This window comes from Python bivittatus, unplaced genomic scaffold (assembly GCF_059951505.1).
Source record: "Python bivittatus isolate LINGU-HERP-01145 unplaced genomic scaffold, Pbiv_v1 ctg000160_np1212, whole genome shotgun sequence".
NCBI classification, from domain to species: Eukaryota; Metazoa; Chordata; class Lepidosauria; order Squamata; family Pythonidae; genus Python; species Python bivittatus.
In genome coordinates, this window is record NW_028277076.1 from 10,189,187 (window position 1) to 10,211,409 (window position 22,223).

General features: G+C 51.6%; 1 protein-coding gene and 1 long non-coding RNA gene across 3 annotated transcripts in view; one reads left to right on the top strand and one right to left on the bottom strand.

The window, feature by feature from the left end:
* The window catches only part of NOTCH1 (notch receptor 1), an 80,938-nt gene that overhangs the window by 23,035 nt on the left and 35,680 nt on the right, over positions 1-22,223 (top strand). For both annotated transcript variants that reach the window (XM_088147213.1, XM_088147212.1), the window contains exons 3-9: positions 12,127-12,389; positions 13,232-13,570; positions 16,910-17,032; positions 17,779-18,012; positions 18,788-18,943; positions 19,700-19,885; positions 21,041-21,151. In XM_088147213.1, the coding sequence (XP_088003339.1) occupies positions 12,127-12,389; positions 13,232-13,570; positions 16,910-17,032; positions 17,779-18,012; positions 18,788-18,943; positions 19,700-19,885; positions 21,041-21,151 (1,412 nt within the window). The remainder of the gene's footprint in view (positions 1-12,126; positions 12,390-13,231; positions 13,571-16,909; positions 17,033-17,778; positions 18,013-18,787; positions 18,944-19,699; positions 19,886-21,040; positions 21,152-22,223) is intronic.
* On the bottom strand, positions 10,734-11,941 carry LOC112542119 (uncharacterized). Its single transcript, XR_003085977.2, has 3 exons — positions 11,683-11,941; positions 11,448-11,559; positions 10,734-10,821 (listed from the first exon to the last, which is right to left on the bottom strand). It is a non-coding gene; the product is annotated as an uncharacterized LOC112542119 (long non-coding RNA).

Here is a 22,223-nt window from a genome sequence, read left to right on the forward strand (position 1 = left end):
TCCCTCCCATGGCAGCCATTTTGTGGAAGCGCTCGCCACACGCTCTCCTAGTGGCAAATGACCGAAAAGTTGAGGGTCTCTGCAAGAAAGGCGCTCGGCAGACAGCAGGCGCCCAGGCCCGGTTGACGGTTAGGCATCTTTGACTCCGTCCATCCCTCCAGTCTTCATTTCGGTCCTTGACTAGCCTGGCATTGCGCAATCAACCCAACACTTCGATGAGAACAAAGTGGTGAAAATCAGAAAACTGGGCTCGAACAGATGAGTTCAGTAAGAGCGCAGAATAAGGCAAAATGTTTATTTCTGCTAATGTGAGAACTCAGAAGTCTAAAATAATGATGATTGTTAGTACTAGTAGTACAACTCTGTGATTCCTATTAAATCTCTATTTCTGGCTATAATCCTAAAATACATAAGCTGAGAAGAAAGACTTAAATCTAAAATACCTGTCTGAGATCTATTGTGGGGAAGAACGGCTCCTTCTCATTTTCTCAAATTTTCTAATAGTCTAATCCAGTGTTTCTCAACCTTGGGAACTTTAAGATGGCTGGGGAATTCTGGGAGTTGAAGTCCACCCATCTTAAAGTTCCCACGGTTGAGAAACACTGGTCTATCACAGGGAAGCATGACTCCTAATTTTCCTTTAGCTGTTTGGGGTGGCTAAGCTTTTCCAGATGGCACGCTCAGCGTAGCTGCTCGCTCTGCTGTGCCCACATAGCCCCATAACCAGATTAAAGAACAAACGGCCGCATTTGCACAGTCCTGAAGCTGGGTTAGCGTTAAACTGGGTTCGTTGTCTTGCGGCTTAGCCTGTAGGGTGGACCCCCGCCCGTTTGACCAGTTGATGATTTAATGGGCTGGGTAAACCCAGAAAAAGAGTTTGTTTAGTAGCCTGGTTGCGGGCTTCCTTTTTTAGAGCTTTTGAATTGTTTTCAACCGGGAGTTGGCTTGAAAGCTGGCCTGAAAGCAGTTTATTGATAGCTTGAGCCTGGCCCTCCAGTTGTATTGATCGGCTTCTGTTGGCCACCTCTGTAGAAACTGATCACGCGTCGGATGTGGGAGCGGCGTGCTGCCTTCTGCCCGAGTTTTGGGGAGAAGCTCCACTCTCTGCCTTTCCGAAACACCCCCTCTTTTCCTGCTGCCTGGCGTGCCGTGGGGCCCCGCTCTGTGCCAAAGCCATTTTATGGTGAGCGGTGACTCCTTTGATGGGTGCCATAAAACTCGACGGGTGGAGGGAAGTCATCCTCTCTTTTAATCTGTAAGCGAGAAGTCAGGCCAAACTTTCTCCCCGGCTGATTTCCCCAGGCGTGGAGTTTATTGACTTTCCGACCGGCCTCAAACTTTGAGCTGCCGGATTCGGCAGACTGGGATCAATCATTAAGCGCTGGAGATACGGAGCCGGGCGCACAGTCCATAAAACAGCACCTGGAGTCCCCGTGGGCTGTTATCGAGCCCAGCAGGTGATGCGTGTAATCTGGAGGGCTTAGGGAATGTGGGGCTGGGAAGGGCTGACCTGGGACGCTTCCAGTCGCAGAGGCGGAGGCGGCGTGGCGCGCCTGGGCCCTGCGCGCTTAATGCACAGACAGGAGATCTGATTAAAAGACGGCGACTTTCTTATTCCCAGCGTTCCCGTGTCTGCTTTGCCATCAGGGAATGGATGGGGGGGAGCCCTCTTCCCACTACGGCACTCCGCACGGCTCTGGGTACCCCGGACAAGTCATTGCAATGTGATAAGCAAAATAGAACCCGCTTGCCCGGTGCATCTGGGTCGCCTCCAGGTGGGTGGATTTCAGTTCCCAGAATTCTTAGCAATGGCTGTGCTGGCTGGGGAATTCTGGGAATTGAAGTCCAGGCACCCGGAGGATCCCTTCTTTCCTGCACAAGCAAGAGGAGCCAGATCGGATGGATTTGACGGGGTGCTTCCCGATGCCACAGGTGCCAGAATTCCTGCAGTTCTGTTAATTATGGTCTGATGATGAAATCACCGTCTACGAAGCGCAGCAGCCAGGTTTGAGTACGGCGGAAAGCCGGGGACCAGGCGTGGCGCAGTGCAAGGCTTAAAATGTTGGACCGGGACGACCGGATCAAAGGCCCCTCCGGAGTGCGCAGCTCCCTGCCTTTCAGCCAGACCTCATAGGATCGTGGTGGGATCAAATGAGGGGCACCCCCGCCACTTATACCACCTTCAGACTAAAACTGCAACAAAGGAATCAACCGAGCCAGCCCAGCGCCATTATTCTCACCCCCCCCGGGTGGATGGTGCCCCCTCTCCTTGGGCTGGGGGAAAAGGGCGTGTCTGTGGGTGGGGCTGCACGTGGGAACCGGCGTGACCGCCATCAAGTGAGCAGCGTGTGACCCGCTGATATGGGAAGGGTCTCTGGCGTTTGGGAGTTGGAAAATCTTTGCTGTAAGATGTTAATCAGGGTTCCGAGTCCTGTTGAGCGTTGGCAATTTAGCAGCAAGAGCGGCTTGGAAAAGGAGCCGAGGAGCCATTGGGGGGGGGTGTCTCTCCTTCCTTGGATGAGGTCAAGCAGGGGCTGGACAGCCATCTGTCAGGGAAGCTCCTGCGCCGAGCAGGGGTGAGACACCGTGGCCCCAGCGACCTGCCCGCCCCTTGGGCCTTCCCAAAGATCCTGGCCCAGAACGGCAGATCTCAGAGCGCTTCATTTCCCACTTCCAGGATCCCTTGAAGCAGGATCTCTTAGTTTCTGGGCAGTCACAGAGTTTTATTAGGATCAGCTCTAACATAATTCTTAGGTGAGGCTAAACCAGGTTGAATTGCTGGTGCCTTGACTGGCCTGATTCCCCTCCCTCATTATCCTGGGCCCAACATCGGGGCCTGTAAATGCAGTAATAACGAACTACATAAGAATAAAGTAGGGGAAGAGGACCAAGATTTGGGGTTCCTCGAACTTTTGCACCGCTTCCGAACTGGGAGAGGCGTTTCCTGACGTCGGAACTGGCCGTCGAGTAGCCTTTGAGCGTCGAGAGAAGTTGCTCTGGAATCCTGCAAAGTCCTTCTTTGATCCTGGGGTGGGCTTTTTTCTCATTTCGTGAAGATTGGCAGCGACCCAGCGATTCGCTTGGGAGGGGTCCGCTTCCCTGCTGAAAACAAAAAGCAGGGGGGCTGAAGCAAGTGGAGGGGCGTTGTGATTGTGCATGGCATCTGTCTCTGGTCTGGCAGATGGTAGCTGGCGTTGTGAAAAGGCAGTGCAAACCTTCTGGATTAATCACGGGTGAAAGGTCGCCCAAACATCTGCCTGGGGATGTGTTTAGAAGCAGCATTTCTATAGAGGGGAGACGGGAAGGAAACAAAACCTGTTTTTGGTAGGAGGGGAGAAACGCTCAGGAACAATGGAAATATTGAAGCGGGGATCAAACGCTGCGAGGGGGGCGACGCTTTGTCAAGCGGGAAACCGAATACCCTCCGACAGCCCTGGGATTTAATCTGCCTTGGGGCTGCCTTCCCCAAACTGGCACCCTTGAGGGCTGCGGGACTCCGATCCCCATCGTCCCCGCGCTGGCCGGGAACGTTGCACAGGGAAGGCTGGTCTAGGGGAATCCGGCTGGCCTGGGGCTGAATTTTTCTATGGCCACCTCTTCTTAGAGGGGAACGGTGGCCTGGTAGGAAACTGAGTCCCAGGGGAGTGGAGTGGAGTGAAGGGGTTTCCCCATTCAGTTGGCAAGGGGGAAGCCTGTAAAGTGGTGACTGCCTCGAACTCAATCTGCTTTTCCTGCAGAAGGTGCAAGCTGCAATGCCCAAAATATGCTTTCCATCTGTCTTCTGCTGCACTCCAAATGCCCCGAGTGGCAAGCTCATGTTGCCGGCTTGCTGGTTGGAAATAATAGGAAATACAGTCCCGGCCATCGGGAAGGACCTGGCTGAAGAAAACCACTCTGTTTTGTGAGTCTGTGGCTGGATCCATACCATGCTGGCCTTGGTTATTTTATGAACTGATTTTCCAGGTTTCCCTGACTGAATCATGAATTAACCAAACAGCTGGGTCGATGCTCTACAGCAGTGTTTCTCAACCTTGGGAACTTTAAGATGTGTGGACTTCAAGTCCCAGAATTCCCCAGCCAGTATGGGGAATTCTGGGACTTGAAGTCCACACATCTTAAAGTTCCCAAGGTTGAGAAAGACTGCTCTGCAGTGAGGCATAACAATGAACTTAGGTTAAAACTAAAAGCTTGGCATATTGACTGAATGCAACTTTAACGAACCTAAGTCAAACAGGTTGGGTGATCCCTACCATCCGGTGTGAACAGACTATACTGCAGGATTGTAGAAGAACAGAAGAACTTCTGTAGATCAAGCTAAAGGCCACTTACTTCCCTGTGGCTGCTTTATTTTACTTCTGATTCAGGAAGAAGCCCATCGCCATTAAAACTAATCACTGTTGTTCTGGATTAATCCTCCAGTCCTTTTGAAGCCATCTAAATTGGTGGCCGCCTTCGCACCTGGAGGCACCTAGTTCTGCAGATGTTGTCTGGATGATATGCAATCAATCAATCAATCAAAGTTTATTGATTAGCCAATCATGATATGCATTTGTAGCCTTTCTGCAAACCAGCTGAGCAAATGTGCCCTATGAATGGTGCAATCTGGGTAGAGGCTTCATTTGCATCAGAAGGAAATTGCTGCAAAAAAGGTTCAGGAAGAGGAACGGCAACCTCAGGGCTCACCTTCCTGTGACATTTCAGCTGTGCAAATTCTAGTCAGTGGGAAATATCTGGTTTGGTTTCTGGTTTCTTTCTCCCCTTCCTTCCGCTTGGGGCAATTTGAAGACAGACCGCTTGTTTTCCTGGCCCCACATCTCAGATCCAGGGCTGGCATCAAGGGCCTTGCTTGTTTGGCAGCCGTTATTTCTTATCTGCTCAGCTAAAGCTCTTCTGCAGATAACACCAGTCCCGTGTTGGAAACCATCAGATCTTGAAGTTGCTCAGCAGTTCTTTGGGGAAGAAATGTTGACCGCTGCCTTGGTCCTCTGGGCGGGGTGTCCCGCTTGAAAACCACCAGGGCGTGTGCTGTTGCACAGAGGAATTCAGAAATGGGGGAAACGCTCTTGAATTGCAGAAGGGTTCCAAAGGTCAAGAAGGTGGAATCGATTTGAATAGTCTGCAAAACACCGTGTGGTTGGGATGTTTCATTTTGGCCTCTGGAAGCGTATGAGACACGTATGGCAGCCATAGCTGAGGGTAAACAGGGACATACACACCCCTGGACATCTGCCGGGAATCCAGCAAACTCCCTTCCCAGCCTGGGTCTTTCTTTTAAAAGTTCCTTTGGAAAAAAGAAAAAGTAATAGGGGGTTGACGGTATGCAAAGCAAAACATCGGCTTGACCCATCCTCTTTGTTTTCAGCAACGCCTTTGAGCCTGTAAAGGTCGAAGGGGGATTGTGGAGAACAGTCTCCCACCACAATGAGTGGTTCATTTCCCTGCAAGTCAGAAGTGGGTTTGTACCTGGCCACAGGGACAGCCATCTTGTGAGCAGTCACCACCCCCTCCAAATTCTTCAAGTGCGACCAGAGGTTGGTGACTCTGGTGTCATCTAATCAGATCACAGAATTTGGGCGTGTGGTTTAGGGCACGTGTGTATACAGGTTTAAAGCATGCGCCATTGAATTTCCTGGGTCTTAAATTAGGCTGGGCACCTTTTGCCCCAGAGTTTCAGTAGGGTCTGTTCAAATTATAATTAAATCCGGAGTCACTCTTTTGCTACCAAAACACCAGGCGCTGGGTCGCATCTTTTCCAACTAGCAAAAAAGCTCGTCCGAATGGCTCCAAGAGCAGGGTGAAGTGGAGGGAGCTATCAGCGATGAACACTGGCAGTGAGCGGCTGTGCCCGGCAGCATCTGGAAGTAGTCCGTGGAGTGGGCAAAATGGTGGCCTCTATAATAAAAGTACTAAAACAGAGCCATGTGGAGCCCTTGTTGGCACAAGCAGCAGTAAACTCACCCTGCACTAATTTACATCAGAACCAGTGGCGCATACTGGCAGAACTGGCTCTCTTTCCCAGTTTAAATTGACCTTCTGTCCAGCTCTGGATTGGCATTTTCTCAAGAAGAGCTCCTCCTGGTCTGTAAATGTAGCTCTAGTGTTCAGGCAGAAGGATGCGAAACCCATGTGCATGAGGGTCCTGCGTGCGTCTTCACAAGTGCTTTGGAAAGTGCCGCCTGGACATTACGTGGGCGGATGTGTCCCACGGAAGCCACGTATCTGACCTTTCCTGCAGAAAGGCCTAAAGTGGCCACAGGAGCTGGCAGATCCCAACCCCTGACCACATCATCAGCCATGTTGTTGGCGAAGCACGCTAGATCGTGTCCACGGCTGACATTGTGCAGAGAGAAGCGAGAAAACCCAGCTTTGAAACTGGGACAGTTAAGCATCCTTCAGCTGTGGGATGAGGATGAGGCAGGCCGTGCCAAGGCAGTTAGTTCCTGGGGGTGCTGTGGTCTGGGAGTTGTGAGTATATGAGCGCGTTCTCAGATCCAGATCCACAGAAGCCGGTGGAGAAAAGGAACCTCAAGTCCACCGTAGCGCCGTGGCTGAGCCATTTCACCCCCTCTGCTCAAGCCTTTCTCCCAAACGGAACATCAGATCTCTCTTGGCATTTCTTTTTTAGCCTACAGAAACGGGCAGGCCTCCTGCCCCTTGATCCCTCTTCTCCCATCGGTTTGATGCCCCACAACTGTCCAGGCCCTCCTTTTACGGCGTGAGAACCTCGGCTTTGCTCATCCAGATATCCAAGAGGCCGTAAGATTCTGCCTTTGGGGCCCGAGTGCCACGGCGTTCTCGGCCGGTGGCTCAGAGAGCGATGGGCAGCTTTCTGTGCCCAGGCAGTTCCCAAACTCCAGGCAGGTGCCACGCTCCACCAGAGCTGGGAAGCGCGTCCCTGTGTCAGGGCACCAGCAGCAAACGTTCTTCCAGCCGTGCATCGGGGGCAGCCCCCGGCACGTTCCGGGGACTCTGGTGCCCAGTCTGCCGCTTGCCCGGGGGGAACCTGCTGAGGCGGAGAAACGCACCTGGATAGGCTTCTCTCTCTCCTCTTTCTCGCCTGGGAATCTCTCTCTGGCTCCGCGGCACCTGGGGGACGGAGCCATGAGGCTTTGGCTGCGCTCTCTGAGAACCAGCCAGGAGCTGCAGCACAGCTGGAGGGGAGGGAAGAAAACGGCGCGTTGCAGCCACTTCTCTGGCTGGGGGTGCTCCGCTGCTGATCTGGGCCTGCTTTGCGGAGGGGGGACCCTCGGCCTGTTGCACGGCCCGAGCAGCCGGCTGAGTTCCCCAGCAGCGCGACTCCCCTCCGTGCCTGCTCGGTGCTGGCCTGCCACAGCCGTGTCTTGGGCCGGGGGGGGGGGGGACGCTGTAGCAGCTGCTGCCCCCTCATTAAAATGCACACCTGCTCCCAGCAGATGCCACGGGTGCTGCTGCTGCTATGCCCGTTTTCTTTTAATTTGGTCTGGATCCTGCCCATCTCATTAACTCAAAGCGTTCTCAAACTTCAGCGGATTCTCACATGGGCTTCCAGCAAGAGGGTTGGAAGTGGATGCTAGAAAGAGAGAGAGAGAAAGGGGGAAAAAGACATCTTCTCTTCCCTTCCCCTTCCCCTTCCCCTTCCCCCTTCTTTTAAGGGTGGCATTTGAAACTTTGTGCGTCTGCCAATCTGCCAACCACAGCGTTGCCCCTTCATCCCCCTCCCGCCCGGTTACCATTTAGTATTTGATTTCTGCTGTGGCTGACTTTTTTGGAAGGGCACAGAAGGATGCCTTCTCCCTGGGGCACCTGGCAGACTCTGGGCACACATCCCTCCCCGGGGAGCCTTTGGCGATCCCGTCGGGTTCAGCCGAAGAGCAGAGCCAGTCTCCAGGCTTCGTGGAGACGAAATTGGGGGATCAGAGAGGAAAAGCAGCTCCATTCTGGGGGTGCGGGGGGAGCAGAGGATGCCGCATCTCCATTGAGCGAAAGGGCTTCAGCTCAGTGGATGCGAAGTTGCAAAGCTACCTAATTAAAGGCAGCCTTTTTGTAAAAGTTTTTGTATCGAGGCCCCTTGGGTGGGCTGTGGCTGTGACCTTCCAGGCGCATTTGGGGGCTCCCCGCAAGCCCTTTCCAATGGCGATGGGGGAAAGTTGGCCAAGGTGCCCCTCCCACTCCGGGACCCAGAACAAACAAAAACCTCGGAGTTCTCCTTAATTAATTCTGTGCTAAAAAAAATCTCTCTGCAGAACATTCTGCTCCCTTTGCATTATCACCCGAAACTGCTAAGTGACTTTTAGCAGCAGGTGGAAAAAGAAGGAACTTTGAGGAGGAAACTTCTGGATCAGATGGATGATCACAAGGCGGCGATGTAAGGAGAAGGAAAAAGGGAATCATTTGGTAGAAATTGCGCAAATTGCAAATTAGGGGCAGGTTCTATTAAAAATACGCCGGCCAGCACTCGCAGAAACTTTTGCAGAGCACGTGCCATTTGGTGCCCCAAGAAGCACAGGCGTTGTGATTCAGGTGCAAGGGGACCCTTGGGTGCAGGAGGCTGCATGCAGCCCAGGGCAGCTCTGCACGCTGAAAGTGGATGCGAAGCATAAATACGGAATCAGGTCTGTACGATGCCGCTCCCAGCTTGACCAAGTGTGCTGCTGGCACTGACCATCTTCCCTTTCGAATGCTGAGCTTGCTTCAGGGTTCTTTGTTTTTGCTTCCTCACTTGTGGACCAAAAAAAGGGAAAAATCTGGGGGAGGGAAGAGAGAGAAGCCGGTGCCAAGACACAAGCGCACTCACACACACACACACAGAAACTCTCTTTCCAGAATGCCAAATCCGTGGCATGGAGGCTTTCCAAGATGATGACGGAGTGAGATACGGGGAGAATGAAACAGCCAGCGAGGAGAGCGCGTTTCCAGCATCAAAACAGAGGGAGTTTGGGGCTCCTCCGTATCACGGCAGAGATCCCAGACAGTGCCTCTGGGGGCGGGGGGGCTCAACCAGCCCAGAGGGTGCCCCCCCCTTAGGCTCCTCCAACACACGATGGCCCTTCCTCTTTTCAGCTTTTGAGCTCAGCTCCGTTGCGTTAGCAGCTTTCACACGCCGACGTCCTCTTCGAACCGGTCGTTTCCGTGCCAAATGGAGACGCTGCCGGGGTTTGGGGGGCTGTTGGATGAGCCGGTCGGCTCCGGCGCCTTTTGGCGATGTGCAACAGATGGCCCGGACCGGTGGATGGCCGTTGCAAGGCTATCTTTCTGGGAAAGAAAAGGAAGGGAAATACAAATGAAAGCCCCCTCCCGCTGAGATGCCACTCTGGGCGGCGGGGCTTTTGGCTGGGCTCTTGATGAGGGAAGAAGCTTCTTGCTTCAGGAAAGGGCGACTCTGTCGTCTTGGAGAATCAGGCTTGCGAGGGGCAAGAATGTGGCTTTGGACCGGCCAGCACATGCCGAAGGACCCGCTGGGTTTTGAACTTTAGGGGGGAAAGGGAAGCAGGCCCAGTTTATTAGTTCTCCTAATAACATGATGATAACTATGAGGATTTCAAGCTTGGTAGAAATGAATGGTAGTAGTGGTAGGGTTCCTAAATCATCTTTCCAGAGAAGAGAGCAGTTTCTTCTACTTTGGTAGAAGAGACTAGATCCTCGGGGGGAGGCGGGGTTGTCAGAAAAAGTCGAGGTTTTTGTTTTTATTGTCCTGTGGTTTTTATTGTTGTTACGAGACACCCAGGGTTGTGTTCTTAAGATGGGCGACCATGTGAATCTTTTAAATAAATAATAATAAAATGGTGCTGTGACTCTGCAACCAAAGCCCCACAGCTTTTTTTCATACGTTGTGATGCCTGTTAAAAAAAAGGGGAGAGCTTCAATTGCAAAACACCACCTTGAGATTTTTTTGCACACACGCACCCCACTCTGACGGATAGCCCCTCTGGACCGCGTAGGCAAACTGCAGATCTTCCCAAAGCTTCCCAAACTTTTGCAGAGTTTTTGGGCTTGGTCACTGAAATGCATTGCCAATTAGAAGTTGTGGTTGACTGAGCCGAATGCAGCGGCCCCCCGAATAAACAGGCCATTCTTATGCATTTGAGGGATTCTCAGTCGTATAGAACTATATAAATTAGTCCCTTGAAAGGCAAAAGGCGTGTTGGCGAGAAAAAAAATGCAAGTAGGGCTTTGCGGTTTGCAGCCTCCCCAATCAGGCGTTCCTAGATGCGTTAATTGCAGTTTGCCTTGTTTCCTCTGCTCCTGCATCCCACCGGAGCCCCAATAGCCATCTTTTTAACCTGATGCATCGTGATAATACACATTTTCCAGCAGGCCCAGGGTGTGCAAATTTGGCACCATTCCACCGTGTTGGGAGTACGGTTCCCAAGATTCCAGCAGCCAGGAGAAGGCTGTTAAGAAATCACAAAAGACGATAAAGTATTTCGTCCTTGGGCAGATGAATTTGTCTCTTGTAAGCGACCATCTCTGTGGAATGTCTGCTGACTGGAGCCTTTTTAAGATCCAGGCACTCGATGGTTTGGAGATGTTGAGGCGATGCAGGCAGCGGTGCAGGGAAAGGCAGGTCCGGTGCACTACCAAGTCAGTTGTGATTTGTTAGTGCAAATCTTTTTGGCCAGAAGTGAAAATTGTCCTGAAACCAGGGGATTGGTTCTGCAGGAGGAGCACGTACAACTTCCTTGGTCTGTCTTTTCACACCAACGTTCAGGACTCATGGACTGCAAAAGGTTCACCTTGAATTCAGGAAGCCTGCATGCTCAGATTAGCTGGTGGAACTCATGGCCGCAGCTCTGGCAGTGTTTCAGGGAGCCTGGGACAATTGATGGAGGGGGAGGCACCTCACTGGGGGTAAATAAGGAGAAATCTTGAGCCCCAATGGCTGCAGAATAGCCTGTCTGCAAACTGTTTCCCATTTAAGAGTATTGACTCCCATCATCCCCAGAATCTCAGAATTTAAAGGTTGGATTTTCAAACATCACTCCACAAAAGAGATGTTTGAAAGTGTAACGGCAGGAGAGGCTTTTTTTGGGACAAGCGGGTAGGTGAGTGGCACAGGTGAGAGAAGGTGGTATTTAGGAGAATCGGTGAACGTCCTTCCCTTATTTTCCATTGGTGTCCCTCATTTATTGTGCAACGATAAGAGCAAGAGGGATAAAAAATATTCTTTAAAAACCCTCTTGCTAGAAAAATTATCTGGAATGTGTAAAGGTACTTCAAATTCATGTTGGAAATGTGGAAAATGAAGGGTCAGCTTATCATGCCTGGTGGACTTGCAAAAAAGCCAGGAAATTTTGGGTTCAAATACATACAGTGTTACAAAGAAATTTAAAGATTAATATTCAATGAAAACCAGAACTTGTTGGGACTAATGGATAGGCAATTAGAAAAGAGGGAAGATTGTTTTTATATATGATAACGGCTGCCAGATCATTATGCACACAAAAATGGAAAGACTCTGAAATACCCACCGTGGAGGAATGGTTGGTGAATTAGCAGAGATGGCAAAATCGACTTGTTTGATTGGAGAAAGAACAGTATCTGCATTTATTAGTGACTGGAAACCCCTTATGGATTTTTTTGCTGAAAAAAAGAAAATGAACTTGTAATTTATGGTTTGGTTATTGATTTCTAATAAAGGGTAGACTCTGGAAAGAAAGAAATTATGTTGTAACCTTAGAAAAAGAGAGTAAAATATAAACATACTTGGAACTGCTGTTAAGAGGACCGGAAGCTGCTGCTTTAAAACTTTTTCTTTTCTGTTTTTTCTTTTCTTTCTTCCTCTTCTCTCTTTCTTTCTTTGTACTTTTTCCCCACTTACTATTACTTACTTTTCTGTTTCAAAATTTGTACCGTTTTTAGTCCTTTAAACAAAAATCATATGAAGAAAAGCTCTCGTAGGGCTGTCAGATCAGCCAGAGACATCGTGTCTGCAGCAGTGTGGTTGAGGCTGTTGCCTGTTCGAATCCTGCTCCTTCATGGTCTCCCAGTCAGCTCCGTCTCGTCCTCCCTCTGCCAACAGCAGGAGGGGAGAAGGTCAGGTGGCCTGCAGAACCGTCGTGCGAGAAGCTGCTGAAGGAAAGCTGAGCAGCTGTTGATTGTTCCTGCATGTCTGTTGCTGATCCTTATTCCTCCTCCTCCTCCTTTTAGATGCCCCAATGACTTCGTTGGACATCGGTGCCAGTTCCCAAACCTGTGCCTCAGCTCCCCCTGCAAGAATGCCGGCACCTGTCGCCCTGTGGTGGACGGTAACACCGCCGATTACACCTGTTCATGCCACCTGGGCTTCACCGATAAGCTGTGCCTGACACCCGTGGAGAACGCCTGCCTGAGCGGCCCCTGTCGCAATGGAGGGAGCTGTGACCTTGTCACGTTGACTGAGTACAAATGCCGCTGCCCTCCAGGCTGGTCAGGTGAGATAGCAACTTGTGTGCTGGGGTGCAACTTGCACACTTGTTCCCAAACCCCACAGGGTACCCTTAGAGATGTCTGCTCCTCCATACTTGGTGGAACCACGACTCTCATCTGCAGAACCGAACCTGGCCTCGCGTGCTTGATCCGCCCTTGTTGGGACCACCGGACCCCAGCACTGCAAGGAAGAGGCTTGGTTCTTCTGTCTTTCCAAAGCTCCAGGGACAGATGGAGCTAGGGTGGTGCCAAAACCTCTCTTTCCATTTCTCAAAGGTTTCCCTCTGCAAAAGAGGCTTGTGTTTTGTACTCTTGACTGTTTAGATCAGTGTTTCTCAACCTTGGCAAGTTTAAGATGCGTGGACTTCAACTCCCAGAATTCCCCAGTCAGCATGAAGTCTACTCGTGGCTGGCTGGGGAATTCTGGGAGTTGAAGTCCACACATCTTAAAGTTGCCAAGGTTGAGAAACACTGATTTAGATGGCTCTGCCCATCATGGTGGAAGGAGAACAGAAGGATGGGGTTAGATGCAGCTCCTTAGAGCAGGTCTGCAGCACTCAGACAGTCACTGTCTGCTTTCATAGTTTTTAATCCTTGGATCGAGGTATCCTGTGTTGTTCACGTGTACCAAACCCAAAAGCAGTAGAAAGAAAAGCAGGCAGCAAAAATGTGTGTTTTTAAAGAACCCAGTGCAAATTGGAATAAAGGTGTTGGCAACTTTTTAAAAAAATTAGAAGGATTAGGACTGGAAAATGGAAGTCTGTCAGCCCGTGTTTGTGACATTTCTGGGTTCTTTGTTGCTGTTGAATTTTGGCTGAGGCGGGACGTCCCTCTCTTTGGCCTCCAGGGAAGACGTGTCAGCAGGCTGACCCCTGTGCCTCCAACCCTTGTGCCAACGGCGGGCAGTGCGTGCCATTTGAATCCAGCTACGTGTGCAGGTGTCCGCAGGGCTTCCACGGGGCCACTTGCAAGGAGGACTTCAACGAGTGCAGCCGGACGCCCCCCGTCTGCAAGAACGGCGGGACCTGCATCAACGAGATTGGCTCCTATCAGTGCCACTGCAGGCAGGCCTACACGGGCCCCAACTGCGAACACCTCTACGTGCCCTGCAACCCCTCGCCTTGCCAGAATGGGGGCACCTGCCAGCAGACCGGAAACGTGGCCTACGAGTGCACCTGTCTTGCAGGTATGGTGGGGTGCCTCGCTCTTTCTCTCTTTGGCACAAGAGCGATACGGAGGCACCTGGGTTTAAAGAACGTGGTTGGGAATAGCCATAATCTCTGCAGGGGTGATTCCAGCACTCTTGGGAGAGAGATTTGGCAGTCTCACAAGATTTCTGCCAACTTCTTTTATTTTTGGTGCCCATTGCCTTTACATGGTAGCCTGACCCTCCCTTCCTCCCTCCCTTCCTCTCTTTCTCCTCTTTTTCCCTGTCTTATTTTCCTTCCCTCCCTGTTTCCTTCCTCCTCCCTCCCTTACCTTCCTTCCCCCCCGTTTATTCCCCCCTCCCTGTTTTCCTCTCCTCCCTTCCTGTTAAATTTCCTCATTCCCACGGCTTGGTTGTGCCCCCTCCTTTCCTCCAGTGCCCACCGCTCGCATTCCTGGCTCCCTCTTCTCTGCAAGGATGCCGGGATACGTTTAGTTTCAAAACAACCATCAGCAAACCACACGCCTTTGCAGTTCGCTGGCCCCTTTGGTTCTGCTCGGTGGCTTTTTCCTTGAGAAAGTGGGGATCTGTGGCAAGGCCATATAAGGAAATGGAAATAGCCCTTGCTTGCTCCTGGCATCCAGCTCGTGGGGGCCTGGGCCGACCCAGACAGGCCTTCCTCTGCTGCCCTTCGCTGCCGGCTGCAAAGAAGCTGCTTTCGTCCCTTGCTGGGGACGTGAGGAGGATGAGGATGGGAGCAGGCGTCAGGTCATGACGAAGAAAACCAGCCAACGTTAGCTATGACCCTGGGTGGTAGAATTGGGTAACCACAACAGTAACATAATCGAGGAGGAGCAAGGTGGCACCAAGCACCCATTAATCCAGAAAGCCCCACGGCTATCTTTTCTTGCCCAGTCCTGCTCTGGCACCACCTTCAAGCCTTCTGGGGGTCCTGAGTTTGATGGAGGATGGGGAAATAGCCTCCTTTCTTACCGGTTGGGGTTTTGGGAAGCCTGAGAGGTCACGGGCTGCCAGTTTGAGGGGGAGGAGAGTTTGTGAAGCTTCTCCTTCGAAAGCATGTCCTTATAGTATGCATTTCAGGGGTGGGAAAGGCACTCTGCCCAGGCTCAAAAGCCTTTTCACCAATTAGTTATTCCTCCATGAAGCCTTGGTTTTGGAAGTGGGAGCAGGTGTCTGAGCATCCTCACAAATGTATTTCTGGCCTGGGTTGTGGGCACAATGAAAAAATGGAGGCAGTGTGGGTTAGTGGTTAAGGTGGCACTGTGGAGACCCAGGTTCACCCCCGTCCTCAGCCGTGGAAACTAGCTGGGTCAGTTGGGCCTGGATGTAAACCTAAGAATAAGTAAATAAATGTGTTTTGTTTGGCAGCACCTTTAACATGAAAGCCATGCTCTCTGGCGTAATTTCAGTTGATGCTATAAATGATAATACAGAAAACAATAGTACAAACAACTACAAAAGTGTTTGTAAGGAAGGAATCTCATGTTTGTGCCACAAGATCTCTGCAGATTTCCTTCCTCCTCCCCTCCTTTTATTTGTTTTCTCTTCCTTCCTTCCTTCCTTCCTTCCTTCCTTCCTTCCTTCCTTCCTTCCTTCCTTCCTTCCTTCCTTCCTTCCTTCCATCCATCCATCCATCCATTTTATTCCAGGAAATCTATTAGTTTTTGCTCCGGTAGCTCTATTATGCCAGGTGTCCTTCCTTCACTGGTGCCCCCCAGATGTCTTGGGCTGCAGACGATGGGAATTCAAGACCAGCACATCTGGTAGTCTCCAGAATATCTGTAATTTCATCTTACTTTGCCCGTTTTCTAAGAAATGCCCCTCAGTTAGCTCTGCAGAGTCAGCCCCCCTTTGACCTTTCTGTTTTGAGCAGGACCATCGCTTTAGGCTTGGGGGGGTCATTGAAAGTGGAAAAGGCTGCCAGTGCCAGGCTGGTTTTTCTCTTTTGCTCCATATTTCTGCAGCAGAGGAAGAGAGAAATGTCAGAGCTTGGTGGAATCTCATTTCCTTTGGCCAGTAGCTACCGGCCAATCCTGGGTTTGTATATGTCCCCATCTGGTAGATTCTATGAGCTTTGAAGATGTTGGGCTTTCAAAGGGTTTTTGATGTTGGGGTTTTTCCTCCTCTGCCTGTAACCTGCTTCTTGGAAGGAAGGGCACGTGGCAACAGAACGAAGCGTCAGGAAAGCGGCTGAACCTTTTGCAGCACCCAGAGTAACTGGCCTTCATCTGCTTTATCCCCAGCTTGGTGCTGGCTAGAAATTCTGGAATCCCAAGATTCTTGAAAAGCAGCAGCCCCCCAGGGAAGGCTGGATTATTTACCTCGCTCTGCTGGTGGTTGATGGTTTTTCCCCTCCTGTGTTTGACTTCCCTTTCATGGTTTCCTGTCTTTTGGGACTTGGAGTCCTGCCGTGGCTGGTCGAGCGTGGGCCGGATGTGGGCTCTTTTCTCCAGTGCCGCAGGCCCGGCTGCCCACCAAGTGGGTGTTTCCATGGCTGTAGATGGCAGGACAGCTGGGAAGCTCCTGGACCAGCTGTTGCATTGGCTCAAAGACTGCTTCTGCTGATTTTAATGCCATTGCATCCAAGGAAATAAATTTGCCAACTTGGGAAGCAAAGCTGGTGCGGCACTGACTATCGCTCCCACCCGAGAGCAGGAGCCAAACACGGCATTTCTCCAGCTAAATTAGCACTGAGTTAGTAAGCGGATGGGAGACCACTAGGAAATCCAGGGTCAGGTGGCACCAAACTCAAATTACAGGTAGTCCTCGTTTAGTGACTGTCTCATTTAGCAACCATTATGACAGGGATGAAAAAGTAACTTGGTGACCAATTCTCGCATTTATGACCTTCGCAGGTCGGTAAAGCAAAGGAAAGCTGAAGTAAGATCATAAGCACAGTTATGGTTTCACTTAGTGACCGCTTCGCTTAACGATTGAGTCTCCAGTCCCCATTGTGGTGGCTGAACAAGGTCTACCTGTAAATAATTACAAAGGAATGGATAAGAAATCCCAAAGCTGTAGGCTAGACTGGGAAACCAGAAAAAAAAAAGGCAGAAGAACGTAGTGGCAGACGTAGTGTTGCTAAGAAAGCTACGTTAAATAAAATGTTAACCCGCCATGGCTTTTTATTGAGTCAGCCTGTCCATTTAGCCCCAGTTTGCCTGCACTGACCGGCAGCAATTTCTAGATTTGGAGTCTCTTACAGCCCTGCCTGGGGATGCTGAAAATTAAACCTCGGATCTTCTGCAAAGAAAAGAGGGTCTTTTTCCGGGTTTGCCACCCCGGATGTTTTCATTCCTCATCAGAGGGGGCTGAGAATGGATCTCATCCGTCCTTTCGCTCCTCTCTGCATGGCAGGCTTCGCAGGCCAGAACTGCGAAGAGAACCTAGACGATTGTCCGGGACACAGCTGCAAGAACGGAGGGACCTGCGTGGACGGGGTGAACACCTACAACTGTCAGTGCCCTCCTGAATGGACAGGTGAGGGTGCTCGGATGGGGCAGTTGGGGGGCCCCAAAGCCTGACTTTGCCCAGGTGGACACAGGTCTCCCAGACACCGCTTTATGTCTTCGGACCAGCCTTCCCTAACCCGCCTTTCCCTCAGTGTCTTGGACTACACTTCCCAAGGCCAGTGGCCCATCTGGCACCAGTGCTGATGTCGGGCTTGAAATGCCTCGAAATAGTGGTGAATTTGGGGAAATGCTGAAGTTTGGCTTGAGCTGAACTTGAAATCCAACCCTCCAGCTTGCTTTCTTTTTTACCATAATTTGTGGTTTCTAAAATTAGGATTTCTGAAACCAAGACAGCTCCCATTTGGGGGCTTCATTCTAATTCATTAGCCCCTTCCCCATCCGTAATTCTCTCCTCCTCTAATATCCCCATTTTACAAAGAAATAAAGTGCTTGGGAGAGTTGGGGAGACTTTTCTGGAAACATCGGGTTATTGTGGAAGATTCTTCAGATCTTGCATCACTGACCTGAAGGCCCGTGTCACCTGGTGGTGTGTTCCAGGCATACATAATAAAAACGCAGGGTTTGGTTGCAGTTGTATATGTGCTAAAGGACAAGCAAGCTTAATACTCAGCCAACAGACTTCATTATATTTTTGAACCTAAATATAGCATTTCCTGCCGTTCTCCTGGGAATACCATAGAGACTTTGATTGGCACCGATTCTGAGTCTTCCACCCCAGCAGCAACTTGAACAACCCCATTCTTACTCTTCTAGGCCAGTATTGTGCTGAAGACGTGGATGAATGTCAGTTGATTCCCAATGCTTGCCAGAATGGTGGCACCTGCCACAACACCCATGGTGGCTACAACTGCGTCTGTGTCAATGGTTGGACTGGCGAAGATTGCAGCGAGAACATTGATGATTGTGCCAGCGCGGCTTGCTTCATGGGGGCCACTTGCCACGACCGGGTGGCCTCCTTCTATTGCGAATGCCCACACGGGCGGACAGGTGCGTATTCAAGGGAGAGGGTGGGTGTAGCAGGATGGGAAAAGTAGCAACAGGGAAAGCAGGAACCACCTAACAGGAGTCTGACTGCACAGCAAAAAGAATTTCATCTCCTTCTGCTAGAAGTTTGGTGGGTTGGTCGTTAGTTTCTTTTTAAGCTGTGAAGGCATGTGAGAACAGATGCCTTAATTCTCAGCAGGACAATCCTGCAGTTTTCCCTGGGACAGTGCAGCTGTGTCACTTTTCTGCATATTGTGTAGCCTTCCCCTACCTGCTTCCCTCTGGAGGCACTGGGATTACAGGAACGTGCCAGGAATTCTGGGAGTTGCAGTCCCAACACATTTGGAAGAGGCCTGGCTGGGGAAGACTATCTAAGAGCAAGAGGTGGATGGTCCCTGCGTTCTCGGAGGTTTCCAGATGTTGCTGTTGGTCATTTGGGGCATTTTCAGTGCACCACAGGCCAGGCACCCTGTGGCTGTGTTCCCCTAACCCACTTAAACCAGGTCTGTTGAAGACCTGAGCGACTGCATTCTCCCGCCATGCTAATTTAGTTAGCGCTTAAAATATTGTACTAACTATCCGCTTATTTTACTGGCTTAGCCCGCAATGCAAACCCAGCCCGTCTGGCTAGGATGCGGTTCAGTATAGCACGCAAGCATGCAGTTCAGTAGCCGTTGTAGCAGTGTGGCCACTGACTGTCTGCTGGTCAGCCTGTGGGCCGTCGGAGGAGCGAGAAAGGGAGAGTCCCTTTCTGAGCCCAGCCTCGCCCTCTCTCCAGGGTTGCTCTGCCACCTCAACGACGCCTGCATCAGCAACCCTTGCAACGAAGGGTCCAACTGCGACACCAACCCGGTCACTGGGAGAGCCATCTGCACCTGCCCGTCAGGGTACATGGGGCCTGCCTGCAACCAGGACGTGGACGAATGCTTGCTGGGTAAGGGGTCCACCTCCAGCATCGGGGCTGCTGGCACCGGGTGGGAGTGGTACGCGTGGAGGCTGATGCTGCGAGCCAGTCCTGAGTGGAAGAAAGCTGGGTGAGGAACGGGCAGACAACCGGCCATAGGGCAGGGGCAGGCAGGTCAGCCCTTGGGACGAAATGCAGGGAGACTCGGGGCAAACAAGGAAGGTCTTTGGGCGTGTGAAAAGGTGACCTGTGAAATTCTCTGCCCCTGGATGCGGAGAGTGTCGGTTTGGATTGGGGTCCCCAAACCCTTCCGCTCATCGACCCCTCCATGAAGTTCCAGATTGTTCATCGACCCCCAAACATTTATTATATGAAGATGATTTAATAAACACGACTCTAACAGTACTACAAATAATAAGAATAACATCGACCCCTTGGAGAGTGCCATCGACCCTTGGGGGTCAGTTTGGACCACTTCGGGGAACCCAAAGCAAATGGTGCAGGGCTCTGTAACAGCCTCCCCGAGTCTGTTTTGTTCTCAGAAGCCCCGGCGGGGGGGGGATTACATTTGCCTTATTTGCTGCAGTGTTGTGTTGGTTGGACAAGCTGCTGGGGAGAGGGGTTGCTTTTGGATCGGGGAGGGGATGACTTGAAGAGAAGGGCTCAGACAAGGCCTCCTTGTAGCCCTGACTGGCCCTGTTGGCCAACTGGCACACCGCCTTCTAGGGACGCTGCCTCCCTCGGCCTGACGGGGGACCCTGACTTCTCCCTCCTTTGGTCCGGCAGGTGCCAATCCCTGCGAGCACGCTGGGAAGTGCATCAACACAGAGGGCTCCTTCCAGTGCCAGTGTCAGACAGGCTACTCAGGCCCCCGGTGTGAGATTGATGTGAACGAGTGCTCCTCCAACCCGTGCCAGAATGATGCCACCTGCTTAGACCAGATTGGGGTCTTCCAGTGCATTTGCATGCCAGGTAAGCCTGCCACCCCCCCCTTTCCTTCCGTGCCCCTCGCACAGGCTGCTCTCGAGGCCTTAGGGGTGCGCTGGGTGGAGCAGCGGCTGAGGAGGAAGACCCTGTTTTCCGCTCGTTCAGCGCTTGGCTTGCTTTTGCGATTGCACCAGCTTCCCAAGGTGCCCTCCAATGCAGTCCCCTTGCAACAGTCCGCTGAGGGCCATGTGCCAAGCGTGGGTAGGGCTGAAGCTGTGGTGGGCGAGCCAGGGCCAATAAAAGTCTGGGTCCTCAACCGACTAAGCCCGCATTAACCAAACAGAATTGCTGCATTCCCATATCATGCTGAGCCCAGTCCAGTGGGTCAAGCAACCTCTTAAGACAGTGGTTAGGTTGCCCACCACAGCTCGAACTACAAGCCGCCAACCCCAGCGAACCTAGTGGCTAAGTTCACATGTAACACACGCACGATAAATTAACCAAACAGGCCGGATCTGCAGAACAGCCATAAAAACGCCAACACAGGTAAAACAGCCAGTTTGAGCTTGGTCTGCAAATGAACCTGCCTGTAGGCCTTTAACTGACCCATATAAAGTCAGCCGGAGGGTTGAGAATCTGGTGCTGGGCCCTGTTTTCCCAACTCCTCCTTTCTCCCTTCCCTCTGCCCTTCTTGGGCACCCAGCCAGAGCCTGCTTTCCAAAGGCCTGGATTGATCACTTGTCAAGAGCATTGGAAATTGAGCCGCGGGGCGGGATGGCTGACCACAACTCCGAGGAGTTAAAACTTCATTCGGTGGAGGGCTTCAGCGTGCCCTAAGATTGGCAGAAGGCTGAGGTGCGGTATATTAAAACAGCAAAGCGAGGATGTTGAGGAAGATACCCAAGGAAGAGCGAGGACGCTTAGCTGCAAGTAAAGGTTGCTGCGTTAGGAAATTAGTAGTGAGTGGAAGGGCAGGAAGGTGATGGGGAGTATTGCGAGGCTGGCTGAGGGTAAGGGCGGAGGCCAAGGCTTCGTCGTGGCACCCCTCGGTGTGACAGCAGGGCCTTTCCATGAAGCTGGAGAGCGAGTGGGGACGGGGCGTCGGATGGCGGCCTATTTTGCCCGGTGTGTCTTGACCCAGTTCCAGTGGAAAAAGAGACCGCGGGGTTCCCCGTTCATCTCTGTTTTTCATCCCCGCAGGATACGAGGGCGTTTACTGCGAAATCAACACGGACGAGTGTGCCAGCAGCCCCTGCATGCACGGGAACTGCGTGGACAAGATCAACGAGTTTGCTTGTGTGTGCCCCATGGGTACGTGAGGTGGGGAGGGGGTGTCGGAGAAGACGGATCGATCTTTGCCTTCAGCACAAAATTCTTTGTAGTGCAGACAGAGCTGGAACTAATCCACCGCCCAGAGGCGATGCGAACGCTGGCGGATTTAAGGCTGGCCAAAGCGGGCAGTTGGGGGAAGTGGCCGAGGCTGGGGGGTGGGCTATTCTTGCTTTGGGCAACTCAGAGGAGAACAGGGTGTGCTGAGGAGGGGCTCTTGAAGTTCTGAAAGGTTGCCCCGCCCTCCTTCGAGGGACTATCACGACTATTGTGCATGATTGGGAGAGAAAGCCTCCGTGTCCAGTGGCTGTCTATTCCTGGATACCCATCTGATGGGTGGGGAGAGGGACAGCGGTTGATGATGTGGGGCGTTCCTCTTTAATGAACTTTTTAGAAAGTTCTGCGAGAAACCAAGCAGGTGGAAATGTGGGCATCTTTTGGGGGGGACAAAGAATTGCAAAGACATAGTCACTGCCTCTTACATTCTCTCCGGTTCTTTATCTTTGCTGCATGTTTTCGTGTTTTGGAGTCTCTGGTGTCCCTTGCAGAAGAAGCCTAGGATGAGATTGTGTTGCAGGGAAGGCAAGATCAGAAGGCGAGAGAAGGGGGACGTTATTGGATTTACACCCCTTTTCTGCCTCCCCAGCCCAGCCCCAAACCGGGTTGGGGAATGGCCAGTGAAGGGGTGGTTGGATCCATGGGTTTAGCAAAGTGGGTTAATAAAGGAAGTTAATAATGTGCGGTAGGCATTGAAAAGGAGGAGCTGTTTTTCTCTGAATTTCTGGAAGCCTGCTTTGTCCCGGCCCCTAGTTTTATTTACTAGGCATAAATGCCACCTTTTCCTTGGAAATCTCACGAGGGTCTGCTTTGGTCTGATCCCCTTGAAGTAGGTTGGGCTAAGAGCTCTGGGGCTTAGGGAGACTCAAACCTACGTCTTCTTAGTCCAGCCCAAGATTATTACCCCTGCACCGTTAAGATTATTACCCCTGCACTCTTAAATCCTCTCTCCCACCTGCAGCGCTGAAGGAATTATAGCCAATGGGCACTTATTCCG